Source organism: Pieris napi, chromosome 12 (assembly GCF_905475465.1).
Source record: "Pieris napi chromosome 12, ilPieNapi1.2, whole genome shotgun sequence".
Lineage (NCBI taxonomy): Eukaryota > Metazoa > Arthropoda > Insecta > Lepidoptera > Pieridae > Pieris > Pieris napi.
The window spans coordinates 4,615,107-4,632,145 of NC_062245.1; the positions used below are offsets into that span (position 1 = coordinate 4,615,107).

General features: G+C 32.2%; 1 protein-coding gene across 1 annotated transcript; it reads right to left on the reverse strand.

Moving 5' to 3' along the window:
* Nucleotides 1–2,073: 2,073 nt before the first annotated feature.
* LOC125054644 lies at nt 2,074–16,838 on the reverse strand. The gene is made up of 5 exons (XM_047656653.1): nt 16,382–16,838; nt 12,615–12,901; nt 6,284–6,428; nt 5,769–6,024; nt 2,074–3,118 (listed from the first exon to the last, which is right to left on the reverse strand). The coding sequence occupies exons 1-5, from the start codon at nt 16,757–16,759 to the stop codon at nt 2,796–2,798; spliced, it is 1,389 nt and encodes a 462-aa protein (XP_047512609.1). The 5' UTR covers nt 16,760–16,838; the 3' UTR covers nt 2,074–2,795.
* Nucleotides 16,839–17,039: the final 201 nt, after the last annotated feature.

A 17,039-nucleotide genomic window follows, 5' to 3' on the forward strand; every position in this document is an offset into this window, starting at 1 on the left:
TGAAGAATATTCAGCGTACTAATTTTCAAAAGCAACGCACACGCTCCTTTGGCGTTGAGTGTTCATCGGCGGTGGTATCACTGTTTAAGTGGTGAGCTCCCTGCCCGTTTGCCTCCTGTTCTATAAAAAATTACGGGTTGCACTCCGGGAGTGCCGGCAGAATTGAAAACTTGAATATTAACGTTGTGCAATTTTGATATTTTGGAATGGTTCCCTAACCAGCAAAATTATTCCCTAATAATTTTGCTTGTTTAACATTTTTTACCCATTCCAAAAAAGTGTACAACGCCGCTAAAGAAGTTTTCACTTCAAAAAGGAGACTATGTGTAATATCGCAATCGCTATCGAAGTAATAAATTTAGTATAACACCGATTTTGGGCAAGCTAAATAAAAATAATAATTAAAAAAACCGCTTGTAATAAATCATAGTCACCTTACATTCAAACGTGACTCCCAAACAAAGAAAGTTGTAATGTAAGGTGTAAGTGGTGTAATAGTTACAGGTTGTACATATTTGTTGTTCATAAACTATGACTACGTCTTTAAATGTATACTTAAAAATTATCCATTTATGGAATTAGATGACATGTGTAATCAATTGATATATGGACTGAGAATAATGATTAATAATGATTTATTAATTTTATTTATTTCGTCGAATTTTTCTCAGCTTACTATTTTACAACAAATACAAATTTTATTACAAAGCCAAACAATATCAATATAATGATGGTATAGTTAAATAAGAAAGAGACTGCATCTACTTTAAATCGAGAAATATAAAAAAAATGATCGGATACTTTACGTAACGTTTTAAATACAGTGGCCCTGAGGGTAAGGTTCAAAATCAATACTATCTCGAACTATAAAAAACGTATGGACTTTGATTTAATGCTAGCTAGGGTTACTTTTGTCACCGTGACTATTTCCTCACTCATAACAAGTCCGTCGATATGTATGAAGATGCGTGCAAGTTACGACCTGACAACTGGGTGACATTGCAAGTTGCTTTAACAAAGAAAATACATACAAAATCCGTTACATACTAAGCATTTAATGTAATTATAAAATATTAAGCGCTCGAGAGCTGGCGAACCTAAGCAGGGCTCAACGCGGTCGGCTGTACAACCATACAAGTGTATGTAACAGCCTTTGCCTGCTGATGACTGTAGGGATAGAAGCACTACAGCCTTGCGATTCTGTAACTCACTTTTCGAACTCTCACAGCGCTTTTCACAGCGGCGGTCGTGCTCAAATCAGTCGTAAATCAGTCATTTTATGATTTGGCATTCTGATAAACAATAAACTACAAGCTCCCTCCTTATCGCGCGACCGCCGCTGTAAGTGTTTGAAAAGTGAGTTACAGAATCGCAATGCAGTAGACAAAACTATTGATGGCCCTTAATATTCCATTGGAGTTAGTAATTTGTAGTAACTTCATCGGTCATTTAAACCAACTCATTCAGCATTTATTTTTGGTATGTGAGACATAAACCCGATTCTGTTTCATTATCGAACATTATCGTACGTAGATTTTAGAATCGTGGTAATTTTAATGGGTTTAGTAACTTCATAGACTCCATAGACCGAAAAAAGGTTTTACACTTGAATCATTAGTCTATTCTTTGTAAAAAAATACAGTTATATGAGCCTTTATCTAGTTGATATCACACATGTCTATGATGAACGGAGTCGAGTAATCTTCTAGAATTCCAACGTTATGTTAACAGTATTAAAATTATGTCATAAACAAAAGAAGATAACTATGTTTTGTTGTTTAATTATGCTCACGAAGTGTTTAGTATATACACAAGCTCTTGACATAAATCACCAGGCCCAACGGTTCGACCAGTGGTGAGAATAGTAGAGAATCCGCTTTGGGTTTGAGGAAAACCTTTTACTTTTAGTTTAGCTAGTATGCAAATATTATTTGAGCTTAACCTTAACGTTATACAGAGCTTTAAAATGGATGCATTTTTATATCTTTACTATGTAAAAGCCAATGTAATAAATTGGAATATTTTGTTCCAAATAGCAAAAAAATGTTATAAGTGCGAGAAAAATAACAAAAATTAACTTCAGTTCTTTATTTGTACGAATTTGTCATACTAACAATATATAGTAGACATGTATAAATATAACTTTTTGTACATGAAATATAATAGTTATATATTAACTTCTCCTTTGGCGTTTGAGAGGTTGCATGTTTAAATTGAGAGAAAAGGTATAATATATAAAATGTTTACATAAAATATAAATATTAAAGAATGAGTATATATAAGTACATAGAATAATAAGAGATATTGTACTTACATAGTATGATATACAATATAAATTCGGACGATTGGAGGTAAAACGTTAAATAAACATAAGTATATACAATATTTACAATATATAAATAGAGTTTTAAAATATCTATGAACACGTATAATATAATATATACATGATAATATTAGGACTATCTAAGGGCTTAAAGGACTAGATCACAAAATAGCTATAGAAATAAGATAAAGTAAGTATCAATATTTGTAAAAAACAAATACACAAATACGGATACCGTATAGGGTATAAAATATACTAATATAGTATAACAGGGGATCATACAAATTCAGAACATATTATTGAAAACGAAACAACTGTAGCGAACTTCGCCACGCTCTTACAAAGAGCTTAACAATAAATAGTTAAATAACCTTAAACCTATCAATAAATAAGTCATTTCGCTCGTTCACGTCGTAATTCCATCTGTGTACTTTACAAATAAATGTGGATCGAGTATAGGTCCTTGTGGAACCTAATCAGATTTGACATGGCCTGAATACGCTAAGTCTTGAGCTTCATCGATTGTTCTGCCCCATCCATGGCCACTGCTTGGGTAGTGTTCTTCATGATGTGGATGAGCTACAACTTCGTAGCTGGTCTCATGATGTTTACTGGCCAGGAGTTTCTTCAGGGCAATGATTCCGGCAACAAGGAGCGAAATCTTGGCAAGAAGGACGGCCTTGGCGGCGGCGAATGCGATTATTCCAAGGAAGAGAGGGATGAGAGCCAAGATCTTGAGCTTAGCGATGGCAAGAAGAGGGATGAGCTGCTTCAACTTCTTCTTTTTGCCACGAGCTGAAACGTTTATGAAGTGGATTTAGTAAATTGTAAAGTCAGATTTAGAATTTAACAGTTGGCTTAACTTCATGTAAAATTCTCCACGAGGTTCAAGCCTGTGCTTTGTTGATACTCAGTTTAAAAAGCAAGTTAATTTATAATTGTTACAAAAGTTTGCTTCTCTAGAAATGACGCCCTCCTGAGAAAAGCGTTTGTTCCTCAAGTTAATTCTTCAAAAAAATACGTAAAATATTTAGTTATTAATTACTTTAGATATTGGAACTTGATCTACTTCATAAAATAATTACCAGATACTATCCAAGACAATACGGACATCCGAAAACAGATATACCTATTATATAAGGATCTTGCTTTATAATTTTATTACCGCGAAAAATGTTAAAATTAAGGTTATTGTCTAAAAAATAAGGAAGGTCAAATACAAGAAATTTACATTTCTAAGTAGGATGCCACCGTAAGGAAAGTGAATGAATGGCTCCAAATTCCACGACCAGTTATTTCTAGGCTATGATTTTGTATGCGTAACGTCGCAAAATTGTGTATTCAATATGTGCGTTTAATTGTTTGCGAATTTCATATTGATGTCTATAAAAATATTTAAATTTATGGAATTTAGGACAAGCGTGTCTGAATGTTTTACCGTTTACGATATGATTTATTTTCTTAGGTTTGTTAGTCAGTTATTTATTTATATAGTTAGTTATTTTACACAAAAATTTCGACATATTTTATTCTTTTTTTAAATGATCTTTTGATAATTTCTTAATTATTTTCATCTTTTGACAATATATATGTTATTATTGTTTGTGAAGATGAATGAAAGCTTGGTGTACACTACTAAAGTCTAACCAGTAATTATTAGAGTGATGAATAGTTAAATGTTTGCTTATTATTCGAAGCTATCGTTTTAAAATTTAATATATCACTTACATATTATAAATATGCTAGCAAGACTTTTTACTCTTGACATATGTAAATATATATTTCTTTACTTAAAACATGTGTGCGTTTATATTAATAAAAATAACCAACCCAGTTTTTCACAAGCGTACAATCAAGTTTCTAATAAATAGTTTCTCTTTCGCGGAAGGAAACTTGTCTTAGAATCTCAGGATACAACTTTTTATGTATGCTTTTACTATTGATAAGGCTTCATCTAATTAACATATCCTTATTTATTCATCTAACTAGCTGCCGTAGTCTCTGGCAGAATGACCAGCGCTGTGGAACATTCTGCTCCGCAGTATGATGCTGAGCCAGGGCCAATAACAGCCACAGCACACACGCATTACACACTTGAAACGAACCGAATGGGAAAAGAGATTTTTTATATCTCTTTTTTTACTTTGATTATTGTTATTTTGTGTGTTTATGTGTGTGTTTTTGTTAGTAATAAATGTTATGTATATGTCTATGACTATGTCTTGTTTATTGATCAATTTATAAACATAATTAAGTAGTTTAATAATTTGTAAGTAGTCAATGTTTTTTGTTGTCTCATTATTCTTTAGAGACAGTGTAGTTTAACAAAGCCATAAAGTGCAAAAAAAAAGTTAAGCGATATATTGTCGCAGGTCAAAAGCAATTCTCTATATGTAATGTTAGTCGTTCAAGGTTCCGGTTAGGAAATGGGAACGGTACTAACAAGATACAAATTGTATGAAAGTTAGTACATTACCGACTTAGTACCTTCGAGTAAACAAGTATAAAATTGAGGATTTCTGATTTGCAAATATCATAAATCCTATTGAACATTTAGTGCTTGAATATTACGAGCTTGAGCTATGTGAAAAATTCATAAAAGCTCAGTCGACTGCCTTATTTTCAAAAATAATTAATATTAGATATTATTTGTAATATACAACATATAATTATTAGACGGTGAGTGAAAGGTGATCGATCAGGTAATATTATTAATCGAAAAACAACTCTCACATTAAAAGTAAAAGTTGTTTATGATGAGATTTGCGGACATCCGAAATATTATCTGCATAATTAATAAATGAATTAGTTTATTGATTTATATCTAGTCGTTTCCTTTGTGTGAAACGATTTAGAAATTTCTGGTCTCTTTAGAATTTTTATTTCGCAGGCAATTTTATTAGGACTAATTGTTTTTAATTTATGTCTGTTTGAATCTATTTTTTCATACAATTATGGTAGCTTTTTTTATAGATTTAAATAATCAAGACAAATTGGCAAGTTATTTGGTTAATTCAATAAATAAACATTGAATGTCTTAATTTAAAATTCTGTAAGCAAAATGAATCCATTGATAAAGTGTAAAATGCCAAACAATTACATTGAACTTGACCAGTTTGTTCCGCGTTCCGTAAAATTACAGTGCATCATCAAAACTTTTATTCTTATTTCGTGATATTATTTTATATATATTACAGCAAAAATATAGCAAGTTATTTTTAGAGTAAAAAACTATTCGGACATTGTGTCGAAGGGTTGATATGTATTTTTAAACTTTTCAAATTAGTACCTAAGTATTTTTAATAATAATTAACTACTTATATATAATGAATTTTTGCATATATTTATTTTAAACTACTTAACTGGTCTTGATAATTACTAATTAATTTACGGTTTTAATTCAAGTTTCAATTACTATACGTACGTAGAAAAAAATAGTTCATACCTTCATCGAGTGAGCGTTTCATGCCTTCTACAGCTGAGGATGGCAAACGGAATTCGATAACATGGTTCTCCAAGAAGTCAGCCGCAGAATCAACAAGCCTGGACTCCACTTGCGCTTCCCTGGCCTTTGGTTCATCTGCCAGAGGTTCGTAGGCTCTCGCAGACCTGGGAGACCCAGTTCCAACCAGGGTAATTCCTTCAACCAGATTCATTTCCCGGGCAGATGATAACGTCTCCACATACTTCAAAGCTTTCTCCTGCAAGCAAAAATATATTATGAATAAGGAAACTTTTTCGATTTAATACATAAATTATTAATTCAATAACTGTTTTGATCACAATTACGTATAGTATTGAAATGCGCAATATTTAAAGGACTCTAAAGGTATATTTTATAATTATTACGTATTATAAACTGCGCATCAGGAAATTAATATTATTTATAATGATTTATTGTAAATATTTCTCGCGTAATTCGCGTTATAACACATCACAATCACATATCACTTATCACACCTTAAGGCACAGCGAGACGTCTCCATCGAAGCACTGTTTTACAACACCAAGGACGTTCCCAACGGCTCCATGCTCTTCTTTGTCCAGTGCAGGCATGGCCCGCACGGACGCAAGTAAAAATAGGGCAAATGCGATCCGCATGTTTGTTTAACCCTGAAAGCCTGGTACAAAGTGTGGCTTCGGTGTATACAGGCGAGTGTTTTAAGCATGCAACCCCACTCCGTGCAACCGGACGCAGAACCTTAAAGCGGGCAATTTATTGTATACGGACGAAATTATTTTAATCCGTACGTTTGCCCGGCGTACTCCACTCATTCATGCGGTGAGGTAATAGTTTTACGTAATATGAACCCTTTCATGAATGGTTTTAAAAAATTGTGTTTAGTGACGTTTAGTACTTATTAGGTTTATTTAAAGACGATTTAGATCTAATTGTGTCCGTTTTATATGAATTCAGCCAATATTGTGTCTTTAAACGTCGTTTTATGGATCATATAAGAATGCAAAAGTGAATATAGTACAATTTGCTTTAATTTGGCGATTTCTTATTTGTAATTATGTATTTCTTTATGTATCAATTTGGGTATACTTATGTGCAAATAAAAAAAAATTAAATTAAGTTGAAATGTAATAAAATAAATAATAATACAGAGACAATTTAAAATAAAATCTCAATGTATCTGTGTAGGAAACATCCTTCTATATCAACTGAAATCTTACATTTTTAACCCATACTTCAATGACTAAATCAGCGCCAATACCGAAATATTTTAAAGCTTTATATAGATTTAAGGTATCAAAATGGAACCTCATTACATTTTAAAATAAACCAACAATCACCTAACACTTTAAATGTATAATTTTATTACATTTGTAACACTTTCTTCGTAAAAACAAACTCTCATTTGATACTGTCCTAGATTTGAGGTGTGAACTGCATTTTAACTGGCGTTATAAATTAAAACCAAAACAAGAGTGTATCATATTATTTACAAATAGTTATAGTAACATTTTTTTTGATGTTTTACAAATAAATCTTAGCATGATTGCTACATATTACTTTGAACTATCTTTGGTTTTATTATATTCAAAATAGTATTGTATCAGCCTTGCTGGCATGGTTATGATAGTATATACCCCACAGTGGGATCGCGTTGTATACATTAATGTATCTAGATCAGCAGGGCTATCATGTGAATACTAATAGTTCAGCGAGCAAAGACAATGGCGTCCACCGTGGTTACCCATCTTCCTAATTACCACGCTTTCTTGTTAAGGGTCAAAAAGAAGAATACACACTTTTATTGTCTTAATGACAGGTCGCACAGTGGTGTTTTAAATTTTATATGTAATTTACTTTGGATATAAATTTTACAGTCAAAGACGGAACGAAGACTACCTAAATTTTGAATATGGGTTCAAATATTCTAAAAATATTGTAACGACGAATCCACATATGAAGTTTTAGGGCATTTAAACCAATAATAACTACTTAAAGTATACGCAGATTAATCTCAAAGGTCTAGTTAGAAAGATATCGTAGTATGTTATTAATATCACAATTTTAGTAACATAATATCTGACTATAACTCGTGTATAATCTGTGCAATCATATGCCATTTTACACCTCCATTAACCCGTGACCTATACATAAATTAAAGGAAAACACTGATACATATTGAACTATGCTCAAATGATGATATTTTGGTATGTGGTTGGTATGTGTTATTTAATCTTCTTTAATAAATGGATTATCCACAACAAAAAAAAACTAAACCAACAAACTCATTCGCTTCCATAGATTTGTATTATCACGATTTCTATCCAACACACAAAAATTCATCTATTGTATGTGTGATATGCTTTATATTTTTTCGATTGTCATAATTTTAAACATTTTAAGACAAATAGTCAAAGCAACAATAAGTTATAAACTTATAATTATATTATTAATCGACAAATACAATTGTATCTATAAAAAATATTGTAATCATTTACACGCCTTTTACACAATCTCATTTCTAAAGTAGTTTATTTAAAACGATCACATCAAACATAACTAGATGACTTGCTTTCTTTTTATGAGAAAAAAAGCTCGCAGTCGTAACTTTATTACTTTTTAATTTGTTGCACAGTCACCGCTTTTTTATTATTTTCTTGATTTGACAAGTCATTGTCATGCAATTACGTAACCACTGTCAATCATAAAAGTTATAATCAGGTGAATAAAATAAAATTGAATTTGATTTTTGGTATTATTCTATATTTTTGAAACCTAACTTGGCCTTTAAACGAAAACATATATAAAGACTTTTTCTTTGACTGATATTACTTTTTTTTTAAATAGAACAGGAGGCAGGAGGCTCACCTGATGTTAAGTGATACCGCCGCCCATGGACACTCTCAATACCAGAGGGCACGCGAGTGCGTTGCCGGCCTTTCAAGAATTGCTACGCTCTTTTCTTGAAGGACCCTCAGTCGAATTGGTTTGGAAATACTTCAGTGAGCAGCTGGTTCCACAAAGTGGTGGTTATTATATTATATTATTAGTTATTACGAACGATTCCTATCCACGGTATTTTTAATAAGTATAAAATTTTGTTACCCTACAATAAAAGAGCAGATATTTTCCGTACGCTAATAACAAAATAGTAACTTATGACCTTAAGTAAATTTTTTGTAGACGTACCGTAAACATCGAGAAAGAAATTTTAAAGGCCGGCAACGCACTTGCGAGCCTATAGCCTGGCAATGTGAGCGGTATCTCATCAGGTGAGCCTTCTGCCCGTTGGCCTGCATGAAATAAAAAAAAAACATATCTTCGTTTTATGCACAGATTTTAAAGTGCTTTCAAATCTGAAACTATTCCGGCAGGATTCGAACCTAGGATAGTTTATACAGCACATGTGTTAAGCTCAGAGATTTGGATTACATCAGCTACATGCAGTCAGCCTGGCTTCTTTAAATCCATCTCAACTTTAGAGAGGCGACATCGCAAGTGTCACCGTCCACCGATACAAAGACCCATTAGAAATATTTGTACTATTATTAAACTAATAACACTTTCATAAAGGCGAAAGCAAAACGAAATGAGAGATTATCTATTGTTGTGTTGAGAAAACACAAGTTTACTTAAGATCAGTAGCTTAAGGAAAGTACACCATTACTTGCACTGTCATACAATACCCCAGGTCACTGCGCAACATCATAATCATATTTTAAATTAATGATATGAATACACGTTTTACTACCACTAAAAATAATAAAATATTGCTAATTGTCACAGAATTTGCATTTGCAAGACGAGGCTTTTTCATTGATTATTTTCTGGTTTCAATCGCACCAAATCGATATTGTAGCAAACTTTACGATAGTTTTGTGAATGGCAATACCATAATGTCAATTTCTAACGGACGCGTAAACGTATCGTATAGTTTTAAAATACCATTCAAATTATTTATTATTAAGCTTCTGTTTAGTTCCAAATATAAGGAGCGCTGTTTTAATTGTGGGTTGATATTTTTGATTTTATTATCTTTAAAGTATCTTTCTTCAAGGTATAATGCATGTTATAAAATAAGCAGTTAATCTGTAACAGCAATGTGTACTTTATTATTATGAGATAAATATTATTTTAAAAGAGTACCGAGAGTTTTTTACACCGGCTTTTTCTCTCGGCCTACACCCTCTGTCTTCTTTGCCGATGAGTAGGGATGTCTACAAATTCAAATTAAATGATGAATTTAATGTTTTAGGTGCCTGAAAGAGACATTTACAAGCAATAAGGGTGTCCAAATAATAATTGCTTCACTGGGAATCGAATCCCGGGCTTACAAGGCATATAGTTACCAAATAAACAATGACACATCAATATGCAACATAATTGATACTAAGCCTTTCTGGCTTGAGAAATATACCTCATCGGACCTTCGTCCTTATTAAGAATTTTAGTTCGAAAGAAACATAAAATGAAGTCACACAATCCAAATTAAAAAAAGCATAGAATGCGGATGTGCATTTTCTCTCCTAATTAGAGTTTTAAAATAGTTTTTACAAACATAAACGAAATATTACTATTTTATACTTCGTGCACAAACATTGTTTTACGAGCATTGCTCTACTACGTTTTTAACACTAAAAAAGTTTCCCATACAAACTGGATTACATCCGTAACATATACTTTCTTCTTTTTTTCCAGACCAGCTTTAGTCAACTGGTTGCCGCTTTCACCCATGACACCATGAAGGCATGGTGAAAATCATTTACCTATTAAATACCTGTTTGAAAACGATTAGCCTTTGATAATAAATTACTAATCTTAGTCTATGTTTGAATAAAACATAACAGATATTAAAAGGCACAGTATATTAATATAACAAGTAATAATAAATGAAATTTATGTGTAACTATAGATAGCTAGGTGTGTATAAGGTGCTGCAAAATCAAAACCACTTAACGTACACTCAACATCATTAGTAAAAAAATAATGGTTCTAAATTTACATCTACTGCCAGTTCTCAAATCAAGGGCGTAGTACTGACGAGAAGAACTGGCAAACTCTCCGTCACTCTTTTAAATAACCAAGGTTATATTTTACAAAATGCACTCGCAATCTTTACTAGTATTCCCTATATCTGGCGTGAGCATCAGTTTCTTTAAATATTTAGTCTGTGGCTGTCACATGTCGTTCATGTTTGAGTAAAGACGGTATCCTCACTATGAGACCTTCACCGTTCTTTTAAGTATTAATTGCGCACATAGAAACAATAATTTCTGGACAGACGGGCTTCACGGTTGAGTGGAGCATGCCCAAGAGGCCTTAACCGCTAGATTTATCAATCAATATCAATCAAAATTTTCATTTAATATGCAACAGATTAAATTACTTGTTTAAATTGACTTTACAATACTCTGAGTTTAAAAATTTGACATAACAAATGTTTTCACTAAAGTTCGATAGGATATCAGAACAGGGGGATAAATAAAATAACAATTTCAATACTCGAAATTTAATGGTTCTTGTTAAGTTAAATAAATTAAATAGTTAATTTAATTTGTAGAGTTCAATCAATGCCGCAAACGAAGATCGTCATATATTTTTCACTAAAATATTAAGTCATATGTAATTTGTATAAACCATACACAAATATCACATAATAAAATAAATAAAACATATTAAATTATATATTTGTATCATATAACATTTATAATATATATAATTTATTATAATATATAAATGCATAATTATATATAATCCGATATATAAAAATGTACTAATCGATACTATTATTGTCCCAAAATATATAAAATACTCAGCATAAATCCGATATGTCAATATTACACATATAAATAAATATATAAATATACTATTTACATTAAATACATAACTTTATTAATTATATAATTATTATAGACGCTAATATTTACATCTTATGTAATGATAAAGATTAATAAATATTAAAGCAATATCCAAAGTCTTAGAATATTTGGTATTTACATATATTACATATTATATGACTATATAAAAGAGAATTGAGGTACTTTTTAACTTAGAAACTTCATCATGTCCTTTGCACGCCATGTCAGTCTATAAATATCTTTGGAACAATGCATATGCATTTTGCTGTAAACTACAATAAATAATAGTTCCTAATGCTGCCACTTAAATTAATTATTCGGTGGATTTATTGGGTGTACGCGTTGTAGGCAAGGTCGTGTGTATCGAGGGACCTGCAATGGAAAATAAATACAGTCGTCATAATAAAACCTTCCTCCGGCTTAGTTCAGTAAATCTATATAAACCCCTGTGTACCTTACACTAAGACATAGAAATATATAAATAAATTATATGATTTGTCAAAAACAGTGATAAAAGGATGAAAGACAAACATAAAATATGTCATATATATATGAAATTTGTTAGACATTTTGCTAAGTATTTTTGCCAACACGGCTGTGGGTGCATCTGGTACCGTACTGTATTCAAAAAATAGCTACGCTATGGCAATCAAACTATTTAATCACCGTACAATACTTAGATGTGCTTCTATAATTTGATGGGGTACTTATATAGATTATAAGTAATTAGGTAGTAACATATTAACAATAATATGACATCATAAATAATTTAATTGCTTTTAATCATTATTTGATGTTTGTATGCTAGTTTAATATGGCGTTCATCATAATATGTCCCACAATCAAGGCAAATAAAGGATTTATTTATTGTTAATTTAATTAATTTATGAAAGTAAAGTAATAGGTTACTCTTTGTTTTAGGTGTCATGCCATATTTTTATAAAAAAAACATTAATTTAACAATCTACATCACCTGCTCCAACCAGCTCCACCGTGTCCAGCAGAGACCACCACCTCATGAGCTTCTCCTGTTCCACTTGATGAGAGAAGTTTCTTCAGACCAATGATACCAGCAAGCACCAAAGCCAACTTGGAGACAATTAGGGCCTTTCCAGCGAGGAGGGCCAGGGCTCCGAAGGCCAGGGGTACGATCATACCACCGATCAGAAGTGGGATCGCAAGGAGTGGGGCGAGTTTCTTCCTCCTTCCACGACCTTCGTCGAACGCGCGCTGAAGGTCCGAACCGGTGGGGAATTTGATCTGCAATTCATAATTAAATACTTAAGAAAATCTTTGCTAATAATATTTTTTATATGATAATATATATAGTCTATAGTAATAGGAAGAGACGGGCTGGTAGAAGGAAGAAGTCGTGGTTGCGGAGCGTAGTGGACCGGCATCACATCCGCCGGGGGTTTTTTTTTTAGCGAAAGATACTCGGTAATTCAAGTTGTTAACAGCCAACCTTTAACAATAAAGTGGCACCAGAAGAAGAGTCTATACAATAAGGTCTAAAAATATAAGGTATAATAAATAATTGCATTATAATACTTATTTTTCTTCTATCTAGAAAAAGAAGTTGGTTTATTTTGAAGACAAGAAAAAAAAGTTATACTATTAGTTCGTATCTATGTATATGTAATGTTTATGTACAAATATTTTTATATGTAGCTAATATTGTAACCACTAAGTAATAAAAACACTGACTTTAAAGCACAATATTTTATTTTTTAGCAAAGTCCTATATATTTGTACCAACAATTAGGTTTAGAGTTTTAAAAAATATGGGTCTTACGATGCACGTAGATATTTGCCTTATAACTTATGTAACCTGCTTTTTTTTATTTTTTATATGTATGTTTTTGTATAAGGTAATAAAGTGTAAATAAATAAATATTTGTAAAAACTAAAAACCATTAAATTATTAGATAAATTTTTACTAAAGTTTGTTTCACTTCAAAAATGCAGGTACTGATTTACAATAAAAGATGCAAACCAACAAATAAAGTATTATTTCCTGCAGTGACCTTTCTGGGTTCGGAATAGCCATTCTAAATAAGGGCCAGTTTGACCAAATAAGGAATTACTATGCGGAATTACCTTTCTCTATATCCAACATACATGTGAACACGTACGCCTAAGCTATGTCCAGGATCCTTTTTAAAATACCCCATCAGTTCGAATACCAATAATACTTGTATTCAAACTAATGGGGTACCGAGATTCAATGCAAGTGTTTCTCACAAATAAATCGATAAGAAAATATTTCTCTTTCTATTCGATGGACTAACGTGAAACGCCTAGTATAGATATAATTAGTTTAAGAAAAGTCCACAAAAACTCTTAGCCATCACGCATGACGCTATTAGCAAAAGAAACTATGTAGGTCGAAAGAAAACTGTTAAATAGAGTGTGGCGGGGAAAGAAGTGAAGATGAATTAATTGGTTGTAATTAAAGAGATGTCGTGAAAGCGGTGCGTTAATGTATTTCTGATTTTAACGTAGAAATAATTTTCCTAACGTCTAAGTATATCGTGAAAACACAAAATGCATCTTAATACAAAAAGCATTTTTTCCTACATTTCAAATCCCTATTGGAAATATTTATGTAATGATGTGTGTGATTTGCCTTAACATAGAACATTTAACACTTTTTCATTTACTCACAGTATATTTGTAAATTATGTTATTGTTTTTCTATTTACGAGTTTTGCAGATATGAGTCATAACAACGGATCTATTCTTAATTTAAAGCTTTAAATTTAATAGAGATTCAGAGAACAAAAGATTAGTTAGTACATTTACTAAAGATGAGGTTGCTACTGCGGGGCCTTAATGGATTCAATGCAGTTGACCTGGGTTTTGACAGAAGATACTATCGCTGAGATAGGAAAATTTCTAAAATGTGTCAATCCTGGTTGTAACGTATTTAATGCATCGTTAATTATATAGTTGCAATTATCTAGTTTTCCGACTCAATTAATCAAAATGTAACAGAAAATTAGTTTTCTTGAGGTGTGACAAACTATGAAGGAACACGACATCATATGATTAATGATATTTAATTATAGTTTAAAGTCCTTTGATTGTGTTTAAAAAGTCAAACATTTGATTTATAAGTGCCTTCTATGTATCTAGAAATAAATATTATCTCGTCCGAGATGGGACCCTACGGGCTAAGTGTGTTCCTTATTAAACCACGGAGAAGGAACTTTACAACGAAGGAAGTTCGTCATGCCTGATCAATAGAACAGTACCAAAATAAAATCAATTTAATAACAGTTGCATAAAATAAGGTCGTGCAACAGCTATAATAAAGTCGTTGAACTTAATCCGTTTAACGACAGGGCGCGTAATGAATATGTAATATTACACCTTTTAAGACTATGGCCTAAATGTCTTGTCTATCTAGAAATGAGGGCTTCATGTGAGGTTAGATATATCTAAGTATAATAAAACATATAGGTATTTACAGGACTATTAGATTTTTGTTGGACAAGGAATAATTATAAATGTGGAGATTTCATATTAATTTATCATATACTGTTTTATGATACCCTAATAATATCTACTTGAATACGAAAAGGGTCTCTTTATTTCATAAATTCTGGGTATTAGTATGGTAATTTATATAACTTTGATGTGTCAATTTTAGTAAGTGTTAGTAGTAGTCAATTAAATACCAAATGGTTTCTGACATTACAAATAGTCTTTATATATTTTGTCCCATTGGATTTATTGTATCATTTACCAATTACCTAATATCTTAGCTGATGTAAGGTAACTAATACTCTGCCTGTATTAGTTACTTGATTCGTAAGGTCTAAAACCATGCTTTTGACTTATTTCTTCCCATAATTTTGATCGCATACATCCAAGAAACCAGTTGCGCGGCAGACTGAACCATTAAGGCGGTTATTCTTTAAGTATTTAACAAGTCAAGACTGACACTTGTAAAACATTTGTGAAAACTGCTGATACATTTTCGAAAGCTCTAACGTCGTTAAGAGTAGGTTACGTTTAGAAACTCGTCACCTTATGGACACTATAGAAAAGTGGACACTAGACAGTAATTAAAATAGAAGAGAAATTAAAACTAGGCTCTCACGCTTAAACTAATATCATAAATACGGAACTCTCTCTAGTTACATTTTTGCTTCTGATAAAGCATTTTTATAAAGATTACTACCCTGCAAACCATGTATTGCCATGTATATTATTTCTAAGAAACTTTTTTTAGTTCAATAAAAATAACTATCTACAATAATAAAAAATAGGGATTGGTCGTAGAGGAGGAAAATTAAGGGTTGTATGTATTTTTGTATAATGAATTATTTTTTTTTATTTGGGGTGGACACCCCTTAAAAAAAGTCAAACCCTAATTTAGGGGTTTGAAAGATAGATAGTAGCCGATTCTCAGATTTTCTGAATATGCATAAAAATTTCATACGAATCGGTCGAGCCGTTTCGGAGCAGTATGGGATCGAACATTGTGACACGAGAATTTTAGAACTTGGTAGCAATCATAGGTACAAAAGATTTCAACGCGCTATGTTGAGTTGCGGTACAGTCATGACAATATGGATATTGTTGATAATTCGTTGTGTATAGTTGATAACGGATGATCTGATCCAAGGTTTATGTCACCTTACTACATCTTATATATTTCGCTACATGTATATTGTATTATTAGTTCTAATCATAGATATTCTGATGATTAGTTTAATTAAAAATACATACCTGGACCGTATGAGATTGCATGAATCCAACGATTTTGTCCAAAATGAGGTTGTCCAAGGAGCTCTCATCAAGATTTCTTGGAATCGCCTCCTCCTGCACTTTCTCGACTGCATCCTTGTCTTTTGTGATCGTGACTCCACCGAGAAGAGTGACTTCATCGCTCTTTGAGATCCTGTTAAGCGCCTTGGCTAGCTTCAACTTCAAGCAGCTGCCAATATCGCTACCACTGCAGTCTCTGTATGTTTCATAGGCAACTTTGAGGTCTCCTAATATTGTGTCATCTGAACTCCTGCCCTCGTCCAGACTGTTTTGGTTTGTGCTAGCTGTTCTGGCGCTGACAGCCGCTGCAAGTGTTAACACGAGGAGGTAGTGTACCATTTTGGAGTCGTTCGCACGTTCGTGTCGGGATAACTCTGTTTGAAAATATTACAGTAATTGCGTTTATATGCGCTTAGTTTCACGGTACAGTGAAGTTTACTGAGAGGGATGCACCGATGCATTTATGCAGTTTGATGTACAGGTGTGTAGTAATGTAGAAATCGGGATAGACGAATTTTTAGGTGGGTAAGTTTTCAGATAATCCTCTAACCTTCTTAGATGAACCTATAGCCATTAGGAATTTTATCTTTTAGGTAATAAAAATATAAAAGATCTCTGT

Excerpts from the sequence above, each read along its gene's own strand:
- LOC125054644 (XM_047656653.1), bottom strand. The coding sequence starts at position 16,759 with ATGGTACACTACCTCCTCGTGTTAACACTTGCAGCGGCTGTCAGCGCC. Across the intron at positions 6,429-12,614 it reads GGTGGAGCTGGTTGGAGCAG|AAACATGCGGATCGCATTTG; the intron begins GTGATGTAGATT and ends TCAGGGTTAAAC. Across the intron at positions 6,025-6,283 it reads ACGTCTCGCTGTGCCTTAAG|GAGAAAGCTTTGAAGTATGT; the intron begins GTGTGATAAGTG and ends TTTTGCTTGCAG.